This window comes from Pteronotus mesoamericanus, unplaced genomic scaffold, assembly GCF_021234165.1.
Source record: "Pteronotus mesoamericanus isolate MK-2021 breed Mesoamerican mustached bat unplaced genomic scaffold, CSHL_Meso_final scaffold_118, whole genome shotgun sequence".
NCBI classification, from domain to species: domain Eukaryota; kingdom Metazoa; phylum Chordata; class Mammalia; order Chiroptera; family Mormoopidae; genus Pteronotus; species Pteronotus mesoamericanus.
Window position 1 is genome coordinate 3866405 of NW_026555301.1, and position 25318 is coordinate 3891722.

At 38.5% G+C, this 25318-nt stretch overlaps 2 protein-coding genes across 3 annotated transcripts in view; both read right to left on the bottom strand.

The window, feature by feature from the left end:
* The window catches only part of KBTBD12 (kelch repeat and BTB domain containing 12), a 134358-nt gene extending 118279 nt beyond the window's left edge, over nt 1-16079 (bottom strand). For both annotated transcript variants that reach the window (XM_054587491.1, XM_054587492.1), the window contains exons 1-2: nt 15899-16079; nt 7239-8417 (exon numbers count right to left, since the gene is read on the bottom strand). In XM_054587491.1, the coding sequence (XP_054443466.1) occupies nt 7239-8308 (1070 nt within the window). In that variant the 5' untranslated portion in view covers nt 8309-8417; nt 15899-16079. The remainder of the gene's footprint in view (nt 1-7238; nt 8418-15898) is intronic.
* A 7675-nt stretch (nt 16080-23754) lies between these two features.
* LOC129081751 (BCL2/adenovirus E1B 19 kDa protein-interacting protein 3-like) lies at nt 23755-25023 on the bottom strand. Its single transcript, XM_054587428.1, has one exon. It carries the CDS (start codon nt 24973-24975, stop codon nt 24313-24315), a length of 663 nt encoding a protein of 220 aa, XP_054443403.1. The 5' UTR covers nt 24976-25023; the 3' UTR covers nt 23755-24312.
* Nucleotides 25024-25318: the final 295 nt, after the last annotated feature.

Sequence of the window (25318 nt, forward strand, 5' to 3'; positions counted from 1 at the left end):
CCTGGCAGGCTGAAACAAACGACCCAAGGCCATATAGTGTCAAAAACTGACATCATCAGAGGCAGGCCCAGAAAAAAAAGTAAAGAAAAAAATAAAAAAAAAATGAGTAAAATACCTGTCTACTACTATAGAAGTTTAATCCACAAAGTCAGGAAATCTAGATGGCCCAATTGAGGAAGAAGGCAAAAATAAATAAATAAGAAGGTAAATTACTTAACGGACTCTCACAAAAATGGGAAGAAAGAGAAGTTTCCAGAAAAGAGTGGAAAAGGGGACTCCCCACAAAGAGAGCAAAATGAAATAGAGGCAAGGGAACTATCAGATATTGAATTCAAAACACTGGTTCTAAGGAAGTTCAATGACCTCAGTCAGCTCAAAGATAACTTTGAGAAACTGCAGAGAAACTATCAGGATCTTACAGAAAACTATGTCAGCCTGGAAAAGGACATAGAAACTATGAAGAAGACACAAGAGGATATGAAGAATACCATTTCTGAATTGAAGAACACAGTAGAAGGAATCCAAAGCAGGCTGGATGAAGCCGAGGATCGAATCAGTGAGATGGAGGACAAGGTAGAAAGAAGCTCCCAGAAAGAACAAGAAATGGAAAAACAGCTCAAAAATAATGAAGAGGCATTTAGGGAAATGCAAGACAACCTGAAATGCAATAATATCCGTATAATAGGGATACCAGAAGGAGAAGAAGAGGAGCAAGGGATAGAGAAACTCCTCGAAAAAGTAATGATGGAAAAGTTCCCTAATTTGAGGAGAGAAAGGCTCTCATGGATCCAGGAGGCACAGAGGACCGCACTCAAGAGGGACTCAAGGAGATCCACTCCAAGACACATCATCATTAAAATGGCAACTATCAAAGGCAAAGAGAGAATCCTCAAGGCAGCAAGGGAGAAGGAGACAGTAACATACAAGGGGGCCCCGAGACAGCTAGGAGCTGACTTCTCAATAGAAACACTACAAGCCAGAAGGGCATGGGAACAAATATTCCAAGTCATGAAAAGCAAGGGCCTAAAACCAACGCTGCTCTACCCAGTAAGGCTCTCAATTAAAACAAAAGGAGGAATAAGGAGTTTCCCAGACAAAAGAGCTAAAAGAATACATCTCTACCAAACCAGCACTCCAAGATATGCAAAAGAGAATGGTTTAAGAAGATGAAGGAAAAGAGTGAGAAAGAGAAAAACACAGGTACAAAGAGAAAAAATGAATAAGTTTCTATTAGGAATAACTCTCAATGTAAATGGACTAAATGCTCCAATCAAAAGACACAGGGTAGCTGAATGGATAAGAAAACATGACCCACACATATGCTGCCTACAAGAGACCCACCTCAGAGCAAAAGACCTACACAGACTGAAAGTAATGGGATGGAAAAAAATATTCCAAGCAAATGGGCAAGAGGAAAAGGCCGGGGTTGCGATACTTGTATCAGACAAACTAGATTTCAAAACAAAGGCCATAAAGAGAGACCCAGAGGGGCACTTTATCATACTTAAAGGAAGAATCTATCAAGAAGACATCAACATTGTAAACTTATATGCTCCCAATATAGGAGCCCCCAAGTATATAAGGAAATTGTTGGATGACTTCCAAAAAGATATAGAGCGCAACACACTGATAGTAGGGGATTTCAACACTCCACTCTCAAAAAGGGACAGATCTTGCAAACAAAACATCAGTAAGGATATTGTGCACCTGAAAGACACACTGAATCAAAGAGACTTAACTGACATATATAGAACTTTACATCCCAAAGAAGAAAAATACACATTCTTTTCAAATGCTCATGGCAGGTTTTCAAAGATAGACCACATGATAGGATACAAAGCAAACCTCAGCAAATTCAGGAAAACTGAAATGATACCAAACTTGTTCTTGGACCACAAGGGCTTGAAAGTGGAAATCAACTTCAAAGAGAAACTTCAAAAACTTGCAAACTCATGGAGACTGGGCAGTACACTATTAAACTATGAATGGGTCAATAATGAGATAAGAGAAGAAATCAAAAAATTTCTGGAAACAAATGAAAATGAACAGACAACAGTCCAAAAACTATGGGACACAGCAAAGGCAGTTCTGAGGGGGAAGCTCATAGCAATACAGGCTTGCCTAAAAAAGATAGAAACATTTCAAATAAAAGACCTAACACTACAACTTCAAGAATTGGAGAAAGAACAACAAATAAATCCCAGAGCAAGTAGAAGGAAGGAAATAGTCAAGATTAGAGCAGAACTGAATGACATAGAGATGAAAAGAACAATTCAAAGGATCAACCAATCCAGAAGCTGGTTCTTTGAAAACATAAATAAAATTGATGAACCTTTAAGCAGACTCATCAAGACAAAAAGGGAGAGGACCCAAATTAATAACATCAGAAACGAAAGAGGAGAAATAACAACTTATCCCACAGAAATAAAAACATTCGTCAGAAAATACTATGAACAATTATATGCCAAGAAATTTGAAAACATTGATGAAATGGACAAATTTTTAGAAAAGTATAATCTTCCAACACTGAAGGAGGAAGAAACAGAAAGCTGGAACAGACCGATAACAGCTGGGGAAATTGAAGCAGTCATCAAGAAACTCCCGACACTCAAAAGCCCAGGGTCAGACGGTTTCCCAGGAGAATTTTACAAAACATTTAAGGATGAGCTAACCCCTGTCCTCAGACTATTTCAAAAAAATCCAAGAGGAGGGAAGACTCCCAGACTCTTTCTATGAGGCCAGCATCACCCTGATCCCAAAACCAGATAAAGACCCTACAAAGAAAGAAAACAACAGGCCATTTTTGCTGATGAACACAGGCTAAAATCCTCAACAAAATATTGGCAAACTGCATCCAGCAATGCAATAAAAAGATTATCCACCACGATCAAGTGGGATTCATCCCAGGGATGCAGGGATGGTTCAATATACGCAAGTCAATAAACGTAATACATAACATAAATAAAAGACAAGACAAAAACCACATGATCATCTCGATAGATGCAGAAAAAGCATTCGATAAGGTATAGCACCCATTTATGATCAAACACTCAGCAAAATGGGAATAAATGGGACATTCCTCAATGTAATAAAGGCCTTATTGAAAAACCTACAGCCAACATCATACTCAACGGGCAAAAACTGAAAGCTTTCCCACTAAGATCGGGAACATGACAAGGATGTCCGCTCTCACCGCTTCTTTTCGACCTTGTATTGGAAGTCCTAGCCACAGCGGTCAGACAAGAAAAAGAATTAAAAGGCATTCAAATAGGAAAGGAGGAAGTAAAGCTATCATTGTTTGCAGATGACATGATAGTGTACATAGAGAACCCTGTAGACTACCAAAAACCTCCTCAACCTAATAAGTGAATTTGGCAAAACAGCAGGATACAAAGTTAATATTCAGAAATCAAAGGCATTTTTGTACACCAGCAATGAAATAGAAGAAGGAGAAATCAGGAAAAAAATACCATTCGATATAGCAGGAAGAAAAATAAAGCATCTAGGAATAAATTTAACGAAGAGGTAAAAGACCTGTACTCAGAAAACTATACAACTTTGAAGAAAGAAATTAAGGAAGACACAAATAAATGGAAGCATATACCGTGCTCCTGGATTGGAAGAATTAATATCCTCAAAATGTCCATACTACCCAAAGCAATTTATAGATTCAACGCAATCTCTATTAAGATACCAATGACGTATTTCACAGAAATAGAACAGACATTTCAAAAATTTATATGGAACCATAAACGACCCCGAATAGCCGCTGCAATTTTGAGAAAGAAAAATAAAGTAGGAAGGAATCACAATACCGGACATTGAACTGTACTACAAAGCCACTATACTGAAAACAATCTGGTACTGGCACAAGAACAGACCCATAGACCAGTGGAACAGAATAGAAAGCCCAGAAATAAGCCCAGGTCTCTATGGGCATCTAATATTTGACAAAGGGGGTAGAAGCATAAAATGGAGCAATAATAACCTCTTCAAAAAATGGTGTTGGGAGAGCTGGACGGCTCCATGCAAAAAAATGAAATTGGATCATCAGCTGACACCATACACAAAAATAAACTCAAGATGGATAAAAGACTTAAATATAAGTCGCAACGCCATCAAAGTCCTAGAGGAGAACATTGGCAGGAAACTCTCAGATATCCCACGCAGCAGTTTTTTCACCGATATGTCTCCTAAAGCAAGGGACATAAAGGAAAGAATAAACAAGTGGGACCTCATCAAAATAAGAAGCTTCTGCACTGCTAAAGAAAACATCAGCAAAATGAAAAGGGACCCAACTCTATATGAAAATAAATTTGCTAATTACACATCAGATAGAGGTTTGATCTCCAAGATATATATAGAACTCACTCGACTCCACTCCAAGAAGACAAACGATCCAGTCCAAAAATGGGCAAAGGACCTGGGCGGACGCTTTTCCAAGGAGGAGATACAGAGGGCCCAGAGGCATTTGAAAGGATGCTCAGCATCACTAGCCATCAGAGAAATGCAGATCAAAACCACCATGAGGTACCACCTCACACCGGTCAGAATGGCCATCAGAAACAGATCAACAAACAACAGGTGCTGGCGAGGCTGTGGAGAAAAGGGAACCCTAGTCCACTGTTGGTGGGAATGCAGACTGGTGCAGCCATTGTGGACAGCAGTGTGGAATTTCCTCCAAAAGCTGAAAATGGAACTGCCTTTTGATCCAGTGATTCCCCTGCTGGGACTATACCCTAAGAATCCCAAAACACCAATTCAAAAGAACCTATGCACCCCAGTGTTCATAGCAGCACAATTTACAATGGCCATGTGTTGGAAGCAACATAAATGCCCATCAGTAGATGATTGGATCAAAAAAACTATGGTACATTTACACAATGGAATGCTATGCAGCAGAGATTAAAAAAGAACTACTAAACTTTGTGACAGCATGGATGGAACTGGAGAACACTATGCTAAGCGAAATAAGCCAGTGGGTGAAAGACAAATACCATATGATCTCATCTATAAGTGGAACTTAACCAACAGTAGAAAGATGCAAGGAAAATAAGACCAGCAACACTGAAAGGAAAAGAAACCAACAGAGACAAGAGGGAAGGAGGGAGGGGGGGTGGGGGAAAAGGAAGGGAAGGGTGAAGTCAAGGAACATGTATCAAGGACTCATGGACAAAACCAAAGGGGAAGAGTTGAGGGCGGGAGGGAGGGAGGGAGTGGGCAAGGGAAAGTGGTGGGTGGTAGCCACAGACAAATGTATTTGAAAAAATAAATTAATTTTAAAAAATACAAAGGAAAGCAAAATAAGGAGTGTTCCAGACAAAAGAATACTAAAGGAATACATCTCTATCAAACCAGCACTGCAAAATATGCTAAAGGGACTGCTTTAAGATGAAGAACAAGTTTCTATGAATACCCAGTTCCTTCAGAGTTGCCAATATTTGATATTACCAATATTTTTAATACTCATTAATCTGATTGTGGCAGTGATGTTATTTTAATTGTTCCTTTACTGTTTGTTGAAACTAAACCTGTTTTGGTATATTTCTTGCTTATTTCTATCATTTAAAAAAGTTTTAAATGACTTTTTGGTATTCTTTATCCATTTCTTGATTAAAGGTTTGTAGAACTTCCGCACTCAAAAGAAACGAAAAGAAAAACAAAAAAACCCCTATTAACCATGTTCTAGATGGGTTGCAAATACTTTTCTATTCTCTTCGTTGTCCTTTAACTTTTTTATATGTATATTACTATATAGTTAAATGTTTAGTATAGTCATATTGTCAATATTTACTTTATAGCCCTGGGTTTGAATAATTTACTTCAGGTCATGAAAAATATTAGTTCTATTTTCTTCTAAAACTCCTTAGAATCTACATATTGATTTTTAACTCACCTGAATATTCCTTCTATAATGTGTGAAATAGGGCTATTTGCTTTATTTCAAGTAATAGTGATACATGTACCTTATTTGTTGAATAAGCCTTATTTTCCCTGTGGATTTGAAATATCAATTTAATCATATGTTACATTGTTAGACAGATATATATGTTAATGTCTAGAATGCTCATTATATTTCATTGATCTACTTGATTATTCCTGTGCTGGTGTCATGTTGGTTTAATTGCTGAAACTTTATAATGGTTTTAATTTTTTTTAATATTTTATAATTAACTTTGACATTTAAAAAAATAAGTAAAATCAATTTGCATTTAAGAAAAAAAGAAAGAGAGAGAGATTGAACTCCTACCTTTTGCGACAACATGGATGGAACTGGAGAATATTAAGCAAAGTGAAATAAGCCAGTTGATGAAAGGCAAATACCATATGATCTCCCCTATAAGTGGACTGTATTTAAGAAAATAAAATAATGAACAAAATAAACCACAGGAATGGAAACATGGAGCAGAGTGAAAGTGACCAGAGGGGATGGGTAAAGAGGACAATGGTGGAAAGAAGCGGAAGGGACTAGAGAAAGAACATGTACGAATGACCCATGGACATGGACAACAGAGTGGGAATTGACTGTGGGAGTGAGGGGTGGGGATGGATGGGAGAGAGGGGGTAAAGGGGTAAAAACTGAGACAACTGTAATAGAATAAACATGATTTTTAAATTAAAAAAAATAAAAAAGGATAGAAACTTCCCTAAAAACAAAAAGAGTTTGAGGTGTCAAAGATCCAAAATAAGTAGTTATTGCTAGCCAGAAGTAAGAGCACTGAGGTAAATTTGTTGTCATAAACATTTATCTAATTTCTAAATACAATACATACTTGTGTAACTTTACAAAAATAAAAAGGATACAAGATGAAATGTGACAGATAATTAGTAATTTTTGTTTGAGAAAAATTACTACTTTGGAGAAGGAACTAAAATAAATAAGTTCAAAGGAGTCAGTTGTAATAAATTTTTCTTCTGGTTAAAAGTTATATCAAGCTCTGGAGAAACAAAGTTATTTTTAAATAAAGAAAAAATGAAAAAAATATACGATGGAATCAAAACATACATACATTTAACTTACGTAAATTCGACTATATATTCTTAACAAAGGAAGAGGAAGGTTTTTAAGTATGGATGATTTAATTATGAATTATATATATGTTAAATGTGCAATTACAGGATAATTTTGATTACATATAATTTAAGATGTGATCACTCTTTCAGGAGTATTTTTTTCTACTGTTGTTAATGTCAAAACAAGATAATTAAAACAAACAAACATATTGCTAGGTACAAACCTATAGATTTCAACATTCTTGTTCCTTTGTCTGGAGAGTTTAGAGGCACTTGCTTCTCCAGCCACAATTATAGAATTGTTTTCCATGACAACACCAGTAGACACAGATCCTAAACCCTCCCCATACTTGGGAGATGAGATAAAGTAGGTCTTCCGTGATGCAGGATCATAACAAAAACTGGCATCCCCATAGTTCCTACGTCTTGACCTGATTCCTGAAGAATTATTGCCAATGCAAAGCAAAAGACTAGTAGTCTCCATGCCATAACGAAGATTTAGAGGATGCTGTTGTGGTGTTTTGAAGGCTTTGAATGTGTTTTGAATTATGTCAATGCAATTTGCATCACATAGAAGCATTGTGTTCCTTTTTAGGGCTTGTCTTAAAAAAGAAGGATTTATAAGTTCCAATCTTACTTGCTTCAAAAGCTCAAAAAGATGCTCTTTGCGCAATTCTTGGTTATGATTTACCCATCTCAGAACTAAGTCCAAAATGCTCTCCTCTCTGGATATGTTAAGGTCATCTGATTTAATAAGTGCCAGAAATTGGTGCACTTCAATTTCTAATATTTCTTCATTTAAGCTCACCTCAGCAAAGTGCTGATATAAATATTTCTTTGATTGATCAGATAAATCTTCAGCTCCAATCTGCTTTGCAAAATAATAGATACCTACACAGTTGAAGGCATCCATGTGGTCCATCATATATTTTTGACACACACTAAAGACTTCTTCCATCTGCATAAAATAGGCAGCCATAGCTACAGTCTGTACATTGGCATTATTGATCTCCAAAACTGCACAGTACATGTAATTCAATATAACTGATACACTTTCTGCTGTGATGTCATGAAGTATGACTTCCCTTTGAGTACATTCAAGTAGTCCACAGGTGAACATGGCTTTGAAATAAGGACTAAAAGCAGCCAGGACCAGTCTGTGGCAAGGAAATTTCTCTCCTTCTGCGATGACTACTACATCAATCATTTCTGCAAATTCTTTCATGTTCTTAATTTTATTCAGTAAATTCAAGCTATGTTGGTATTTTTCTTTCCCATCAATTTTGTACTCCATGATAGACTCTCCAATGTTTCTAAGACGTCTTCAAATTTAGCTTGATTCTTGAGGGGCTATTTGTATATCTGATTACTCACAAAACAACAAGAGATGTCTTATAACAATCCTGAGGGAAAGAAAAGAAGCAGTTTTCCTCTAAGAAAAAATTCTCTATAATATTTAAAATGCAGCATTAGTTCTAAGGAGTATTTATAAATAAAGAGTATTCATTCCAAACAGAATAGTTTAACTTCAGGAAAACTACTTTTTTATATCTAAAAATAACACCAATTGTATATACAGCAAATTTTTCTTTTCCTAATCAGCTTCAGAGATCTTTTCTAGTGGTGCTGGAAAGTCCTTCCTCTCATGGTGAATGAAACAGAAGTGATAAGATGGGCATATTTTGCAATTCTACTTCCAGTTATCAAATCCAGCTGCCCTGCAGGCAGGGAGTACATAGAAATTAGGTTAACATTTTCTCTGAAGAGAGGCAACATAACATAAAAAGCTATGTGCACCTCCCCCAAAATACACCCAAATGTTAAAGCTGCCAATTCACAAAATGACAACCATGGGCTATGTAGTATGGCTGGAAATAAAAATTCCCTAAAATTCTACTCAAACTTTACTCTGGGGCAAATAATTCAAAACATACAACCCAATGTCTGCTGACCTGAGACTTTACAATAATTTAAATTTATAAATAAATCATCCTAAACTTAGAAAATACATGAAAGTCATTTGGTTTCTCTCTTCCCTCCTTATTCAGCTTTTCTTTGTCCCCTATTTCACAGTAGCAGAGACTGTATCACTTCTCAATTTAAAAAGCCCTAGTCTAATTATAAGCCTCTTTAAGCTTAGATGTCTCATCTTCACCTTCCCCAGAGAAATGGAAACAGGTTGTTTCAAGAGTGTTTATTAGTTGTTTTTATTTAATGAAAGACATTCCTAAAGTCAGAAACTTTCATGTGAGGAGGGGATCTCAAGTCTTTCACTCTTTCTAGTTTGTACTTGGCTGTAAATTGTGTGTAACAAAAATAAATGTTGACAATAGAAAAGTCAGTACTAGGAGGTTAAGAAAGAAGGGGAGGTGATAATTTCAAAAATGTGAGAACAAAATTTGTCAGCTGTAAAGATTATCATTTTCTTTTTTTTATTATTATTCTATTACAGTTTTCCCAATTTTCCTCCATTGCTCTCCCCTGCCCTTCACCCCATCCCCTGCTCCTACGGTCAATCCCCACCTTGTTGTCCATGTCCATGAGTCATTTATACTCATGATTGGGCCTTTCCCCTTCTTTCCCCCCTTATTCCCCTCCCTCCTTCCCTCTGGTCACTGAAAGTCTGTTCCTTGTTTCCATGCCTCTGGTTCTGTATCACTTGTTTGATGGTTTTGTTCATTAGGTTCCTCTTTTGGTAAGATCATATGGTATTTGTCTTTCACCACTTGGCTTATTCCACATTTTCTAAATCCCTGTGATCCTGTAAAGAATTAGAAATATCTGTCTCTATAAGACATGGCATTTTTTCAGTGCTAAATTATAGTTATTTTCAGGAAACAAGTTTAAATGATAGGAATGTTTAATTATATAATGGCAACTATAAGACCTATAAAAAGGAATTATAACAGCTAGCCAAAATGGTAATGGAAAAGAATATAATAAAAAAGTATGAATGCAAAAAAAAACTCTAAATAAATAAAAATTAAAAAAAAGACTAGCCAATCTTAGAATCTGTATACTTAAACTAGGAATAAAACCCTCATTGCCAGATTTTCTGGCATTAATAGCTCAGTTTTATTTCAATAAAAGCCTAAGACTTTCTTTGCAAGGATTTGCAGGTTAAAAGTGAACCTTTGCTTTTTTCTTTTTTAAAAAAAAAGATTTTTACAAAGAGAATCCAGTTGTGGGCTAAGAAGTTATTATATTTCTGAATTCTCCTATAATACCTTATGATTAGCCCAAATCATAGGCTATATGATACATAAACACATCAATCAACTTTACAGATGACAGTTGTTACTTTAAGTTGAAAAGCATAAAACCTTTCTTATAAGGCAATACATATTTTTAAAATTTTAGGATTGCACTGATATACAAGAATCCCTCAAAGGAAATCAATACTAATAATGCTGGAAGGCCAAGTGCAGCTTCCAGATACGATCACTGGATCTAACAAACTGCAGGTAGTTCAGATTCGTTAGTTCCTAAAATGTTGATCTTGATGTTGCTAGGACAGACATGAGATTTTGAGGATGCTGATGTTATGACAAAAGCCCTAGGATTACAGACTAGGTCAATTTTAATAAATATACAGGTGGCATTAGTTTCAAAGAAAGGTTAAAAGTAGAATAATAACTAGCATGTTTTGTGTTTGCTTTTTTATAAACACATTATATGTAATATAAAGAACTTTATAGTGGACAACGTTGGGTTTTCCCCAGTATTCAACCTGCTATCACTTGGTGAAATTAGGTTGGGATTGACTCTTACCTGCCTCACCACTGTGACTGGTTCAGGGATGGATGTGAGACCTGAGATTATTATAATTAGAGTGAAGCTCAGGTCTCTGGTTCAATGGTTGGGGGTGTCCATGTGTTATACAGATGAGAGGTCTGGAACTGCCACATCCATGTTGCCATAAACCAGTATGAGAGCAACATAGGGAACAAGGAGAGAACCCAGAGCAATGGAGTTTGAAACATGCCTTATAGCTGTATTTTTCAGTTTTGAAGGACAAACCATGCCTTTTATTGTTTAAGCTAATTTGAATTGAGATTGCTGTTATCGGCACTTAAGAGTCCTTATGAATATATGTGGCATATGTAAAAATATTGAGAAAAGTCTGCCTAAGGTAATTGCAAACTATTTATTTTATAAAATTTGACTTTTGTTATATTCTTATATCTTCTATTATTATTACACTGTCAAGTAAAAGAACCATAGAAACTTGTACTTATCCTCATTTCTCCTTGATAGAAGGCAACGATGACCCTGATACTCTTTTGAGTTTATCTTTTCTCATCAAATGGCCACATATACAGATGCAAGAACTGAGTCTAGAACCAAGTTCTGTCTGACTCCAAAGTCTGTACTCTTATTAACCACTCCCATTAGTGCAAGTGTCAACAAACTGGGGCTTTGTAGGCCAAACAGTTTTTATAGTAACAACTCAACTTCTCTATTATATTGCAAAAGTAGCCACAGACAGTAAATAAACAAATGAGCGTGGCTGTATGCCAATTTAATATTTTATGGATACTGAAACTTGAATGTCACATATTTTCATGTTATAGAATATTATTCTTCTTTCATTTTAAAAGATAATTTAAAATTATAAAGTTCAGCCCTGGTTGATGAGGCTCGATGGATTGAGCCAGAGGGTCGCCGGTTCGATTCCCAGTCAGGGCACATGCCTGGGTTGCAGGCTGGGTTCCTGGTGGGGGGTGTGTAAGAAGCAACCACACATTAATGTTTCTCTCCCTTTCCTTCTCCCTCCCATCCCCTCTCGCTAAAGGTAAATAAATACAATCTTTAAAAAATAAAATTATATAAAATTATATAAATTATATAAAATTTATAAAATTATATAAAATTCATTCATAGTTCATGGACTACATACAAAAACAAGCAGCAGGTCAACTAATCCTGTTCTACTGTTTTTGGTAAATCCATTTTCTAGGTTGTGAGTATCCTCTCTGGGTGCCTAATCACCACTTCTCTGCTTAAATCCAGCTTAAAAGTTTTGAGAAGGGGAATGATCAGATTCTCATTTTAAAAAGATCATCTGGTTGTCTCCAAGTTTCCAAAACATAAATCAGTTTCTTAAATACTTTATTTAAATGCAGCTTCTCTGACCCAAACATTGGCTCCAGCAACAAAAATACTTTAAAAAATAACTGTTTCAAACATTCTGAAGAAATATTTGTGAATTTTTAAAGACAGGCATATAGATCTGTTAAGTATCCCTTTCTTCCAACTGCCTTTTATACAACTCCTGAAAGCTACCCTAATTGCAATGGATTTATAGACCAAATGAATTCACTGATGAAAATCCTGAAAAATACCTGGGTGGTTAAATTAGCCACCATACTTCAAAAAACAGTTTCAGCATTGTTTTTTTGTACATATAAGGTGCACAGAAGATATTGACATTGCAAGTTGGGGCTTGGATGTGAGATAGTCCTGGGTTTGAATCTCAGTTTAGGTACTTACCTGCTGTAATCTTAAAATTATGTAATCTTTCTAAACCTTGGTTTCTTCATCTGTAAAAGTGTTATAGCTACATAACAAACTTTTTTTTTAAATTGTCAAGGTGTATGCAGCTCAACTTATGTATTTGGAATATACAAAAGCTTACAACTTACTTACGTAGTCTGAATGAGAATCGCTTTGGGCGAAGGGCAGAAATAATTCCTTCCTGCTTCTGCTTTGTGGGAAAAGAAGTTACTAGATTCCTGAATTAGTGTGTTTTTTTCCCCATAAAAATATTCAATATGGTGAGTAGGTTTTAATATGAAATGATAGCTGATCAACAACAAAGCCTTGAATTTTATCAATGAAAAAAATTGAAGACCCAAGAAACGACTTGGACAGGGTAATAAATTCTAATGTGTCTAAAACTCTGTTCCACAGACTTTGGTTGGCAAGCTGAGGAATATCAGCATATCAGAAAATCATGTCTCAGTTCCAATGTTTAAACAAAATCCTTCTGTAAATTGGTGACTACTGTAAACACTGAAAAAGAAGAGTCTTGCTAAGAAGGCCTCCTGGTGGCTAACTGGGCAAACAAAACAAAACAAAAGCAGAGTTTAGCAGCCATTTCTACACAGGGGCCTCTCCTGCAAACTCCACTTCAGAGAGAGCCTGCACTGAACTGCCTGCCTCTGAACTGAATTGAGTGTCTGCACCCTGTTTCTGCCATCTGAACCAGCCCTTTATAAAGGAGTTCCTGGAATCCTATTTCCACGAATAGGACTGAAGCTTTCCCCATCCAATTAGAGCTGCACAGCTCTGACCAACCAGAGCAGCTCTCTACTAACCAATCAGGATAGTGTCTTTTAGACCAATCAGACTGTGAGATTATTTGTATTAGGACAGACTAATCAGGGATGGGTGGGCAGAGGGGCTTTTGTCCATATAAGCCAGCTCCCCTCTGACTCTGAGAGCTCACTTTCCTGTTCCACTGAAGATGGAGGACCTCATTTCCCTGGCTGACCTGAAGACTGAAGACTTTGTCTCCCTGGCTGAACTGAAACACTGAAGAGATCTCTCAGGAGCATAGAGGAGCAGATTGGAGCAGACTAACACAGGCCAGAGCAGACTGGCAAAGAATAGAGCAGACCAGAAGTAGTGAGTGCAAAGCAGACCAGCAAGGAGCAGAACAGAGCAGACAACTGAGGTGCAGAGGTGTCTAGCCTGTCTAGCTGAAGAAGGGCCTACCCTCAGGGCTGCCTCACAGCTGTGCTATTTTCGCAGTTGTACTGTATTACAATTGAATGGTTTTGCACTGAATAGTATCATTCTTCAATGCACACCAAATTAGGGATTCCTATTGGCATTGAAGGACATCAGTTGACACTATTGGGTATAAAGTCACTACTTCATATTTTAAAAATTATCTTGAGCCTATTTTCAGCAACACTACACCTCATTCAGATGTTACGAGGTCCTTCACAGTCTGGCACCTCCTAAGCTTTCCTTCCCCTTCCTTCTCCGCTTCCCTCCCTCCCTCCCTTCCTTCCTCCCTTCCTTTCTTCCTTCCCTCCTTTCCATTCTTTTAGTAGTAGTGAACCATGAATAATGCATACATGCCTTTATATCTGAAAAAATGGAATTGACTCTTCAATATTCAGCGTAGATATCACTTTCCCTGTGAAGACTTCTCTGCCTTCCTTAGTTTGTACCTTGACCATAGTGGTTGCACTGTTGTTGCTGCAATTTATTTATGCATATGTGTGCCCCCATTTCAATGATGAGAACATTGAGGGCAGGAGGCTCATGTCTTAATCATTTCTGTATTCTTAACATCTGTCTGTTATGATACTTGGCACATTAAAGTTGCTTAATATGGTTTCTGCAATTAAATGAATTTTTTGCTTAGTCCTAAATTACAAGTTTATAATAACCTTTTTTCTTTTACATTTTATACATATTAATAAACCACTATCTTGGAGATTATTTTCTATATATAAAAGTTGTGTTCAATTCTTCAATTTGCTGTTCTTTTGTCCAAGTTAAGTAAATCACCCAGAATCATTAACTTGATTTCCTTGCCTATAGCTTGATGCATTGTGACACTCACTTCTCACTCCTACTCTCAAAATTAATTCCTAGTCACCATGTGCTCTTAGGAATTTGGTTACCATTCTTAGAGAATAACTGAAGCCAGAGATCACAAATTTGCTGCTCACAGTCTTCTTTTTATATTTTTGTGAATTATTAATAGTTGTTTACCAGCAAAGTTGAAACATTCCAGCATCTATTAAAAATAATGGACAATATGGAAACAGTGGGCCCTTAATTCCCATGGTGACAACAATGAGCAGGACTTGAGTAGCCAGATGCCACCTCTCAGATGGTACATTTATTCTCATATTCCCCAACTCCCAGTTATCATTTATAATTCTTTCTATGCTATTGCATTTCTCATCACTGCTTCTTTAGTTATCCTACAGCCATTTAAGTTTGTGAACCCTGGTTTTTACTATTACATCCCCCTATCCTAATTTGTTTCAGGATTACCATCTTGTGCAGACATTGGTAGAAAATGGCTTAGAACACATGTACCAACCTAAAATGTACTCTGAGTCTCCCACTAGTATGGCAAATGCCTGATTCATTTAATAATAATAATCATCATCCCTCACACTAGATGCTTAATAATGGCCAGGTGGATGGATAATAAAACTAAATAAGACAGACTTCTTTATTTTTTCCTTTCAGTTCACAATGTTTTGAGTTTTCACCATGCTTTATACTTTTCAAAGAGATTTAAGATGCATTATAGGTCATTAGTTCTGTGGAGCGGGAGGGGAATGCAAGGCAATTATATCCCTGGCTTTAAATTTAAGAGTTGTCCTGACCGTTGTGGCTCAGTTTGTTGGGCATCTGGGTCCCCCGTGGGGGTGCTTACAAAAGGTAACGAATTGATATTTCTCTCACGTCCATGTTTCTCCCTCCTCTTCTCTCTCCTTCCCTCACTCTCTAAAAATAAATAAATAAAATCTTTTTAAAAAAATTAAGAAAGTTGCCTGGGGATACTTTCCATGTTTACTGAAGCTTTTTAAAGTGCCAGGCACTATTTGAGGTTCTAGGAAGACAACCAGAAACAGAGAAATGGGGTGCTTCTACCTTTCTGGAGCTTACAGCTTAGTAAGGGAGGCAAATTTTCATGTAGTTAAAAGAATGATAGCACCGCGAAGGCTATCAAGCTGAATAATGTCACAGAAAGGGGGGAAGAGAGCATTGGCTGTGCAGAGATGATCTATATGAGGAGTCGACTTCTGAGCTAAGCCCTGCTGGCAAAGAGCTAGAGACACAGGGGAAGCGCTATACTAAGGCTAGACTTTAGACGCCCCACGTTGCCCCGTCACTCTGTACTTACGGGAGTGCTGTCCCCCTCTTGAGATAGGGCCCCTCTCCCTTCTCAGGGGTTGTCCGGCCTGGTGGCTGTCAAGGACGCTCGTAAGTCCGGAGGGCGCAGGGCAGGCAGGCAGTTGGAGGCTGGCGACTGGCCTGATTGACCCGCGCTGCCTAATATGGACCAGGTCCGAGCCTTGTGAAGGGCAGAGGGAGAGGGAGGGCGCTGATAGGTCCTCTGAGGTGACAGCTACTAGCCCTAGCAGCCCAGGCGGCCCTGCCCCCGCCCCCACCCCGCTCCCCGCCCGGCCCCAAGCACTAGAAACAGCTCCGCGCCTGCCAACAACGCCTTCCGGCGCTGGTGCCAGACTGCGCTTCCCAAGCTCTGAAGGTCACTCTGCACCTGTGCGAGTCGCCTGCGTGTCGGGGAGACTGAAGATCAGCCATGAGGGGGCGAGGACACATTTTAAAAAAAGACATCCTATCCATTTAATCTTTTATGTTTTTTAAATGCAAAACGACCAAAAATCCCTGTGAGTGTGATCTCATTGGATGTGGCTTAGAAATAGGGCTTGCCAGATAAAGTACTCATGCTCAGTAAAATGTAAATTTCGGATAAACAACCAATAGTTTTCTAGTATATATCCCAAATATTGCATGGTCAATTCACATTTAACTGGTCCTGGATCTTTTGTTTGTTTTGGGTTCTGTAATTTCATTTGCTGCATCTGGCAACTTTGCTTGGGAGCCATCAGCTCTATGACCTTTGCCAACAGGTTAGCTATGTTCAGGTTTGGGGTGGGGAAGGGGAAGGATGGTCTCCTGATGGAGGTGCCAACAGAGTATCTACTGTTGACTTTAAACAAATGGACAACCGACTGTTTCTCCAGGAAAATGGGTTTATTCTGTAACAACAACCAATTGCAACTCAGGACATGTAGTTTAATAGCGACCACCCACCACCCACTGGTCCAAAAGAGAGGGCCATTCTTTTAAAGAGGACAGGGGGATCTCAGAGGGACTGTTGTAAATAAAGTCTGTTGGAGGTAACTGGGCATTGTAAGTGTACGGCTTTTCATTGGCTTATTGTAGCAGTCTCTCATTGGCTGAGTGGTTGCAAGGCAATGAAGAAAAGATCTTATTCCTTGCTTCTGGAATAGTAGTAGAGTAGAAAAACATCTTCCCTGTGGGGTGGAAAGTACTCCCTTCCTGTTTTGGGGTAATTGAGGATGAGTGGTAGGGCATGAGAGCCTCCCTCAACCCCCATAGGTTCTCCCAACTGCAATTTAAAGGAGGTTTCTGTTTATTAATTTTCACTCTACTACTTGGATAAAGCAGTAGTATTAGATCATCTAGTTTAAAATAAAATAAAATTTGTTTTCGGTGGTGGTAACAATTTTTTTAAATCTTACACATATTTATTTCTTATAGTTTTGAAGGTCAGAAGTCCAAAATGGGCTTTTCTGGGATACAACCAAGGTGTCCCAGGGCTGCATTCCTTTCAGGAGACTCTAGAATGTTTCCTTGCCCTTTCCAGCTTCTCTTAACTGCCCCTATCCTTTAGCTCATCGGCCCTTCCTCCATCTTCAAAGCTAGAGCCCTGGCTGGTATAGCTCAGTGGACTGAGCACTGGCCTGCAAGCCAAAGGGTTGCTGGTTAAATTCCCAGCCAGGACTCATGCCTGGGTTGTGCTTCAGGTCCCCAATGTGAGAAGTAACCACACATTGATATTTCTCTCCCTCTCTCCTTACCTTCCCCTTTCTCTAAAAATACATAGTCTTTTTTTTTAAGCCAGAAACAGAGCAAAGTCTTTCTCATATTGCATCACTCTGATATTAACTCTCCTTTTTGCTTTCTTCTTCCATTTTTTTTCTTATTGTAAAATATACATAACATGAAATTTACCATTTTAACCAGTTTTAAGTGTATAAGTCAGTAGCATTAAGTAGTGCAACCATCACTGCTATTCATTTCCAGATATTTTTCATCATCTCAAATGGAAGCTCTGTACCCATTAAACAACAGCTCCCTATTCCTGCCCCTCCAACCCCAGCACCTGGTAACCTCTATGGTACTTTCTATCTCTGTGAATTTGCCTATTCAAGGTACTCCATTTGAATAAGTGGAATCATAAAGTGTTATGTGACTGGTTTATTTCACATAGCATAATGTCCTCAAGGTTCATCCATATTATAGCATGTGCCAGTACTTCATTCCTTTTCAAAGCATGGGGGTATGTATACACACAATGGAATATTACATATATAATATTTAAATATATATACACATTTAAAACAAAACACATTTCATATTGCTAAGTAAAGTCCCTTAAAACATTTTAGAAGTTCTTCATATTAATCTTTGCATGCATTTGTATTTACATGTACATATTCACAGTTATTTGTGAAAGCTCCTTCCTCCCTTTCCCACAAATGTCTCTTTAATCCATTAGCCCCATTTAGTTCCTTTTACAACTGTTTCTATTTCTGCTTCTAGGTTTGCTTACCAGATATCTGGGTGAAGCTAGTGACTCTTTCTTGGCTTGCTTTGAAGGCCCTGTTTGATTTCCTGCTTGGCTACTTTACTTCACTTCTTTCATTTGTTTTGAGAAAGTGGGATATGGTCTGAAGAGCTAAGGCTTGAGATCCAGAGCCTAAAGTAGAATCTGGGCTCTCACTCAGGACTTTAGACAATTTGCAAAATATACATTTGCCAAATGATTAATGATGGATTAATATTTATCAAATACACTTATTTACCAAAAACTTGTTTTAAGGAATGTTTCTTGAATATATTATATATCAATTCATTCTTTACTCAGCATGACTTACTTCTTCCTGATTCATCACTCAATTTCATCTTTGCCTTTCTCTTTCCACTTAAAGTTTCATTTCCAGCCTTCACTTTCTTACAGTGTTAAGATGTTTCTCTGTATTTCTTCAGACACATTTTGCCATGTGGTTTGATGTATTTCTTCATTCTGGACCCTTGAAACTGATCTACATGTGTCTGTCTCTCTGTTATTGTGATTTTCTTCTGGGTAGCTTTTCCTTGATACAGAAGTCACTTTTCTCCTCACACATCCACTCCCACCCCATGTCATTCCCACATTTCTGAAAAGTACACACACTGGAAATACTATTCCTCCACAGCACATTGGAGTTCTCACCTTGAGCTGTATCTATAACTTGGCTTCAAGATAATAGTATTTTGGCTTGTATCTATAACAATCTCTTGATCAAAAAACAAACAAACACAGATTCCTAGATAAAAACATAAGCAACTAACATTATTATTTCAAACTTTATTCAATCCACAAAACAGCCTGCCACAGAATGATAAATGGCTATACACCATAGTATCAGCTCTCTTTTCCTTTTCATGTCTGCATTCTTACTGTCCTCTTGCAGTTCTTCTGTCATATCTTATTGTCTGTAGAGTGATATTTTAGAACATTAGCTGTTTCTTTCCACCCTCCTTCCTTCATCATTTATTTCCTTATTTTGCTTCTCTATACCATTTCAAAAATTAAACTGCTCCAGACACATTGTCTTAGGGGGGAGATCAAAACAATAGAAAACCTAGGTAGGGGCAGGAAGGAAGAAAAACTTCCTTCTGATTCCAGAACTCGAGGTCCTTTCAGGAGATGAATGAGTTATTGGCATGCATAAGACATTTGGGAAGAACTTGAATTAGAGCAATGGATCCTCTTCTCTAACTGAAGAAAAGAGTGGATCTCTGAAGGAGGATATAGAAAAACATTTATGCCCTGTTTAGTTAGACTAAATGCGGGGAGGTTTGGGTGATCTGAAAAGAGACAGCTAATGTGTCCCTCTTTGAAAAGAGTTGCAGAAAAGCAGCGAGGACTTGGAGAGTGAAAATGACTTTTTGGAGTCTAAGACAGCCAGGGTTCCAGATAGCCTTCAGAGACTTGCATATTCCCAAGGCCTAAACATGGTAGACGGTGCCACTGAACCAGAGAGATGGGTGCAGACAGGTACATGGGGAACCTTTAAACAACCAAAGACCTATGCGCAATGGGACTCCCTGTGGGTGTCAGCACAGACAGATGACAGATATCAGGTTCCAGAAGGCCCCATGTACTCTAGTGCCTTGATAAGGTCCACCTCCAGTCCTCCCAGCCCTGAATTTAAATGCAACTCTGGGGAAAGGGGAAAGTTGAGCTATCCTGGTGACATGGGGACTTCATCTAGAACTTGTAGCATCAGTAAACATATTTAATGTACATTGGAATTTGTGAACTGTGGAGATGAAGGACTTGACATAATGCAAAACCGGGTGCAAAAAGATGAGCAGAGCAGAAGTGGTTTGTCACTCTATGGTGGATGGGATGTGCAGAACCTAGAGATTTTTCTCTCAACCTTAGTTTCAGCAAGCATCAAAGAGCAACTTGAGAGACAAGAAATAGGAACCGAATTTACCCCTATCATATTATACATCTGTATACAGATGTATCATATTATACATCTGACTTATGTCTTTTGTCTACATTGGTCTCCCTTTCAGCCCCAAACTTGATTCCTCTGAGGGCAGGGAGTATGTCTAGCTTGTTCACTTGCAGTATCTTTAGCACCTATGAAAGTACCTGGCACAAAATTGGCGCTCAATGGATATTTGTACAGTAAATGAGCAAATGAGTAGGAGAGTGGAATTCAGTTGGACTATTCTTGGAGTGCCGCAGAACCAGACTTGAATATTAGAGTGCTGGGGCAGTGTGTTCTGGCTAAACACAGTCAGAAGAACTGCCCTAGCAACATTTTGTGCTGCCCCTGTGTGGGGATGGAACTTCAACAACCTCCACAGCTGCCTTAGACTCTCCCATCACAAAGCTTGCCAGAGGACCTGACTTAACTCACCTCCACTGCCAGGTCTCCTGTGGGTGCTTCTCATTGACAGAAGCCAGATCATGCATTTGCACCTAGACTTTAAGAAATTCTAGGAGATGGAGCTTTAAGAAAAAAATGTTTTATATTCTTCATCTCCTATAGTTGGAAGTTTGGAATGTGTATCGCCATGCCTCCGTTCTCGTTCTAAGGACAGTGAGTTGTGAAAAACTAAATAAACACAACCTGAGAGGGCCAAAAGTAAGAGGCATCCTGAATATAGTTGGGGTGGCCAAGTGCGGGACAGTTCCAGAGAGCACAATGTAAGGCATTAGGAGGTGAAGGAGTAGTAAAAAACTGGGATAAGAATAAGCAAATAAAAAACACTAAATGGTGATGATATGGTAGAGAATAAAAGTCTGGAGGCTGAGGGGCTTAAACTTCAATGCTGACTTCCAAAATAAGGATGGCAGGCCTGGTGTGTTTAGTCTCAATATCTGCTGTGTGTGTGTGGGGGGGGGGAGGTCTTGTGTGTGTGTAGGGGACAAGGTATTTATGCCTGCAGCTTTAGGTATACCTGTAGGTGTGGGAAGGCAGGGTTTCCAGCAGTTGCAATAGCTTCAATTTTGTCCTTACTGGCTGTTCTTGTCTGAAGGGCTTAAAGCGTTGTTACCTATACTTGTCACCATACAGAGCTTCATATTGTTGCCATGTGTACATGCCTGCTATATTTTCCTGGCAAGCCTGAAAGCTCCCAGAGGCCAGGAGCTCTATCCTGTTCAACTTTGTGACCTACTCACATGCACTCCACAGACTACATGATCAGGGAATGTTCATCAATTTGGGTGATCAAGAGGAAAATCTGGTAAGTGACAAGAAAATTGGCCCTGTGGATAGTAGGCTGGGCATCCTTATTTGGTTTTGCTCCTGAAAGCCTCATGACCTCATATAAGTAACTTGGATTCTTGGATTATAAGAGGCAAAATGATAATGCATCTGCCTCACACACAAGTTATTAAGATAAATAAATAAATAGGAAAGCTAATGGGAGTGAAAGTACTTAGATAAGCTATAAATTAACTTGAAGTCATTTTCTCCTGGTGAGACATGTGTTATTAAGTAGAAACTCCTTTCCCCAAAGGTCTTGAAAATGGGACAAGAAGCCATCTCTTGCTGATACTATTTATTGTATCCTGCCTTGAGACAGAGATAGGTACCATATTTCTTCTGGAGGCTTTTCCACTTTAAGAACCCATCACAGGGAATCATAGGGAAGAGAGTTATTATCTGTCTACTAAGCCACTTTTGTCATAGTAAACCACACTCAGTCCAGCCTCTGGGTAATCAGGGCTGCACACAACCTAATCTGATAGATTTGAAGGTTTTTGAAAGATCATGAAACTCCTGGAAGCTAAATTTCTCTCCATATCCCAAGTTTCTTTTCTTTTCCCCAGCAATAAAATCATTAAGTTATGAGTATATAAATAATCAACTCTTATTAGACAGAGTCCAAGTAGTTTCTTAACACAGGCATGACTAATTGTCATTGCTTGTTGCATTATAATACAATGACTAGTATCTTACATACTGTGTAAGTTAAAAGATATAGGTTGAAATGCTTTAACAAATAATTTGAATGATAGTTCCCTAAAGAGGAAGAAAGTTAATTTTTCTTTTACACAAAATGAGAGGAAGTGAAGAAAAATGGGGTAGTGTGAGTCAGGCTGCAGTAATCACAGGTCTCAGTATTTCATAGCTTAACATAATAGAAGTGTATCTTTTGCTTATGCAACAGCCCACGACAAGTATTCCAATCATCGAGGTAGCTTTCCTCCATTTCATTGCTCAGGGAGCCATCTGATGGAGGCTCTACCAAGGTCTCCTGGTTGCTGATCTTCTGGTCAGCCAGAAGGGAGAGGATGTAGAAAAGGGTGCATGGGAAGTTTCTGGGTCAGACCTGAAGAGGCAAATCTCACACCTGCTCACATCCCATTGGAAAAAATGAGGCCATGTGGTCACACCTACTCTCAAGGAAGGTTGGAAAATGGAGCCTAGCTCTGTGTAAAAGAAGACAGGAAATGGGATTTTGGTGAACAGATAGCCATTACTGTCATAGACTAATTTGAAGTGGAGGAACTGAGTGCAGACCAGCACTTGTGAAAGCTGAACATAAGTTCTTCAAGATGTTTGGAAAATCGAGTTTTAAGTAAGAACATTTTGGGAAATGCTGCATTCCATATTCCTTTTTTGAAAGTCAGAATTAAAGATCCTGATTAATCCTGTAGTAAATATACAAAACATTTAATAAATGTTCTTGACTTTGGGATTTCTGGATCTATGATGTGAATATGGGTCCAGGTATGATGCATACTAAGACCCTGTGGGACACACCTGGGAAACACTGATTGGGCAAGAAGATCTCAAGGTAAATTAAGGATATGTTAAGACAGGAGCTTTAGGTCTGTATAAAGGCACAAACCAAGACACTCTTGGAAAAGGATTATAAATGTTAGAGGAGAGAGATTATAAATGTTAGAGGAGAGAGAAGATGGTGGGATTTAGCCTGAACAGGTAGGAAGGAACAGAAACCAAAGTGGAGGCAGCGGAAACACCGGTGACCTTTACTGGGGTGCACAAAAATCAACTCTTTTTCTATAATACAGTGTGAAATTGAAAGAAATGAAAGAAGTTTTTGATGACCCTTTTGGTTGAGAGAAGGGGTGAGATGCAATTGGAGGTCTCAGAAGAAGCTATCTAGAATGAAACTGTGGAGAATCTCTTTTAAAAAACCCAATTGTTATTTTTAAATCTTTAAAAAAATTTTTCAATTATAGTTCCTATACAATATTGTATTAGTTTAGGTGTACAATCAATGATTAGACACTATAATTTACTAAGTGATCACCCCAATAAACCTAGTACTGATCTTACACCGTAGATAGTTATTATGTTATTGACTAAATTCCATATGATGTGCTTCACATCCCTATGACTATTATGTAACCCAATTTGTACTTCTTTTTTTTTTTTTTGAAAATAATTTTTTATTGCCCAGGATTTTTTTCTTGTGTCTTGTGTTTTTTTCCCCTTGTTTTCTTTTTTCATAACTAATAAATTCAAGCCTAATTAGGGAAGCTTGCCCTTGTCTTGAAAAACAAAACAACAAAGCTTTTATATCATTTGCTAACCTGACCTTGTTTTCAGAGAGAGACGGTAGTCATCTCGCAAGAATAAAATTTATATCATGAATGATTCAGGTCTCGGTCTCGTGGTACTAAAAGGAGACAACAGCATTATTGACAAAATTATTATCTGCTGGTGGCATTTGCGGAAAAGAAGCCCTTGCAAATTTCTAAACAACAGTAAACTCTGTTAGGAAATTCTAAAGTGTCTTACAGGCCAAAAAGGGAATGAGGTTAGTAAAATGCCTCAACAGAGTTTGAATAAAATACTGGATTTGAGAATTACTGGAGCTTGGATATGTAAAAATAGGGTTGTAGGTTGGGTCATGCTTACAATGGTCTCAAGTTCAAATAAACTACTGTGACAATACACCACTTCACAGGTCACACGCTTTTCCAGGGGCTTCTTTCCTTCAGTAGGTGCTGGCAGAAGGCGAGCTCAGTCGTTTTCCAATATAGATGCCTAGCCCCAAAGCCAAAACATGAGACAGGAAGAGAGATGGAATGAACACCTTAAGAAATTCCGCAGAGAAAATACCCCCTTTCTTCATGGCTCCACTTTTCCTCATGCTTAAAGAAACAGAACGTTTTGGGTGCCGGAAGTGGAACTCCTTAGGTGGAATGTTCTCAGGCCTACTGGACCAGTCTGACACCCAGTCTACACTTTTCTTCAAAGCATCAACTTCTTTCTCTCCTTCTACAGCTTCTTCTTCTGACTGAGAGCTATGGTCCCTGCTGGTACGCATTTCCACATCGAACGTGATTTGCCCGTCTTCTTGTGGGGAAGGGCTGTCACAGTGAGAACTGCCTCTTGAACTACTCTGTCCTGATTCATGTTGTGCGTCCAAAAGAATCTTCTCCATGTCTCCATTGTGGATAGACGAGGATGAAGGGACGTGTTCCAGGCCCCCATTTTTTCCATTGCCATTATCATTGTCACTGCTGCTGTTCATGGGGAGCTCCACCCAGGAACTGTTGAGGCCGGCTGGCGGGGGCAAAGGCTGCTCCCCTTCTTCGCAATTGTTGTTGTTGTTGTTGTGCAGGGGCGGCGGCTGCTCTACTAAATGAGACGACATTGTCGGGCGGCTGAAGGAGGTCTGTCCGCGGCTGGACTGGCTCAGGTTCTCGGACAGCAACACCCAATTTGTACTTCTTAATCCATTCACTTTTCTCACTCATCTTCCTAATCCTCCTCCCACAGGCAACTGTCAAACTGTTCTGAGTCTGCTTCTATTCTGTTTGTTTACTGTTTTTTAGATTTTACATATAAGTGAAATCATATGACATTTGTCTTTCTCTGTATGATTTATTTTACTTAGCACAACCCTCTAGGATTATCCGTACTAGTGAAGGTGGGAAGATTTCATTCTTCTTTTTCTGGCTGAGCTATATTCCATTGTGTATATGTACTACTTCTTT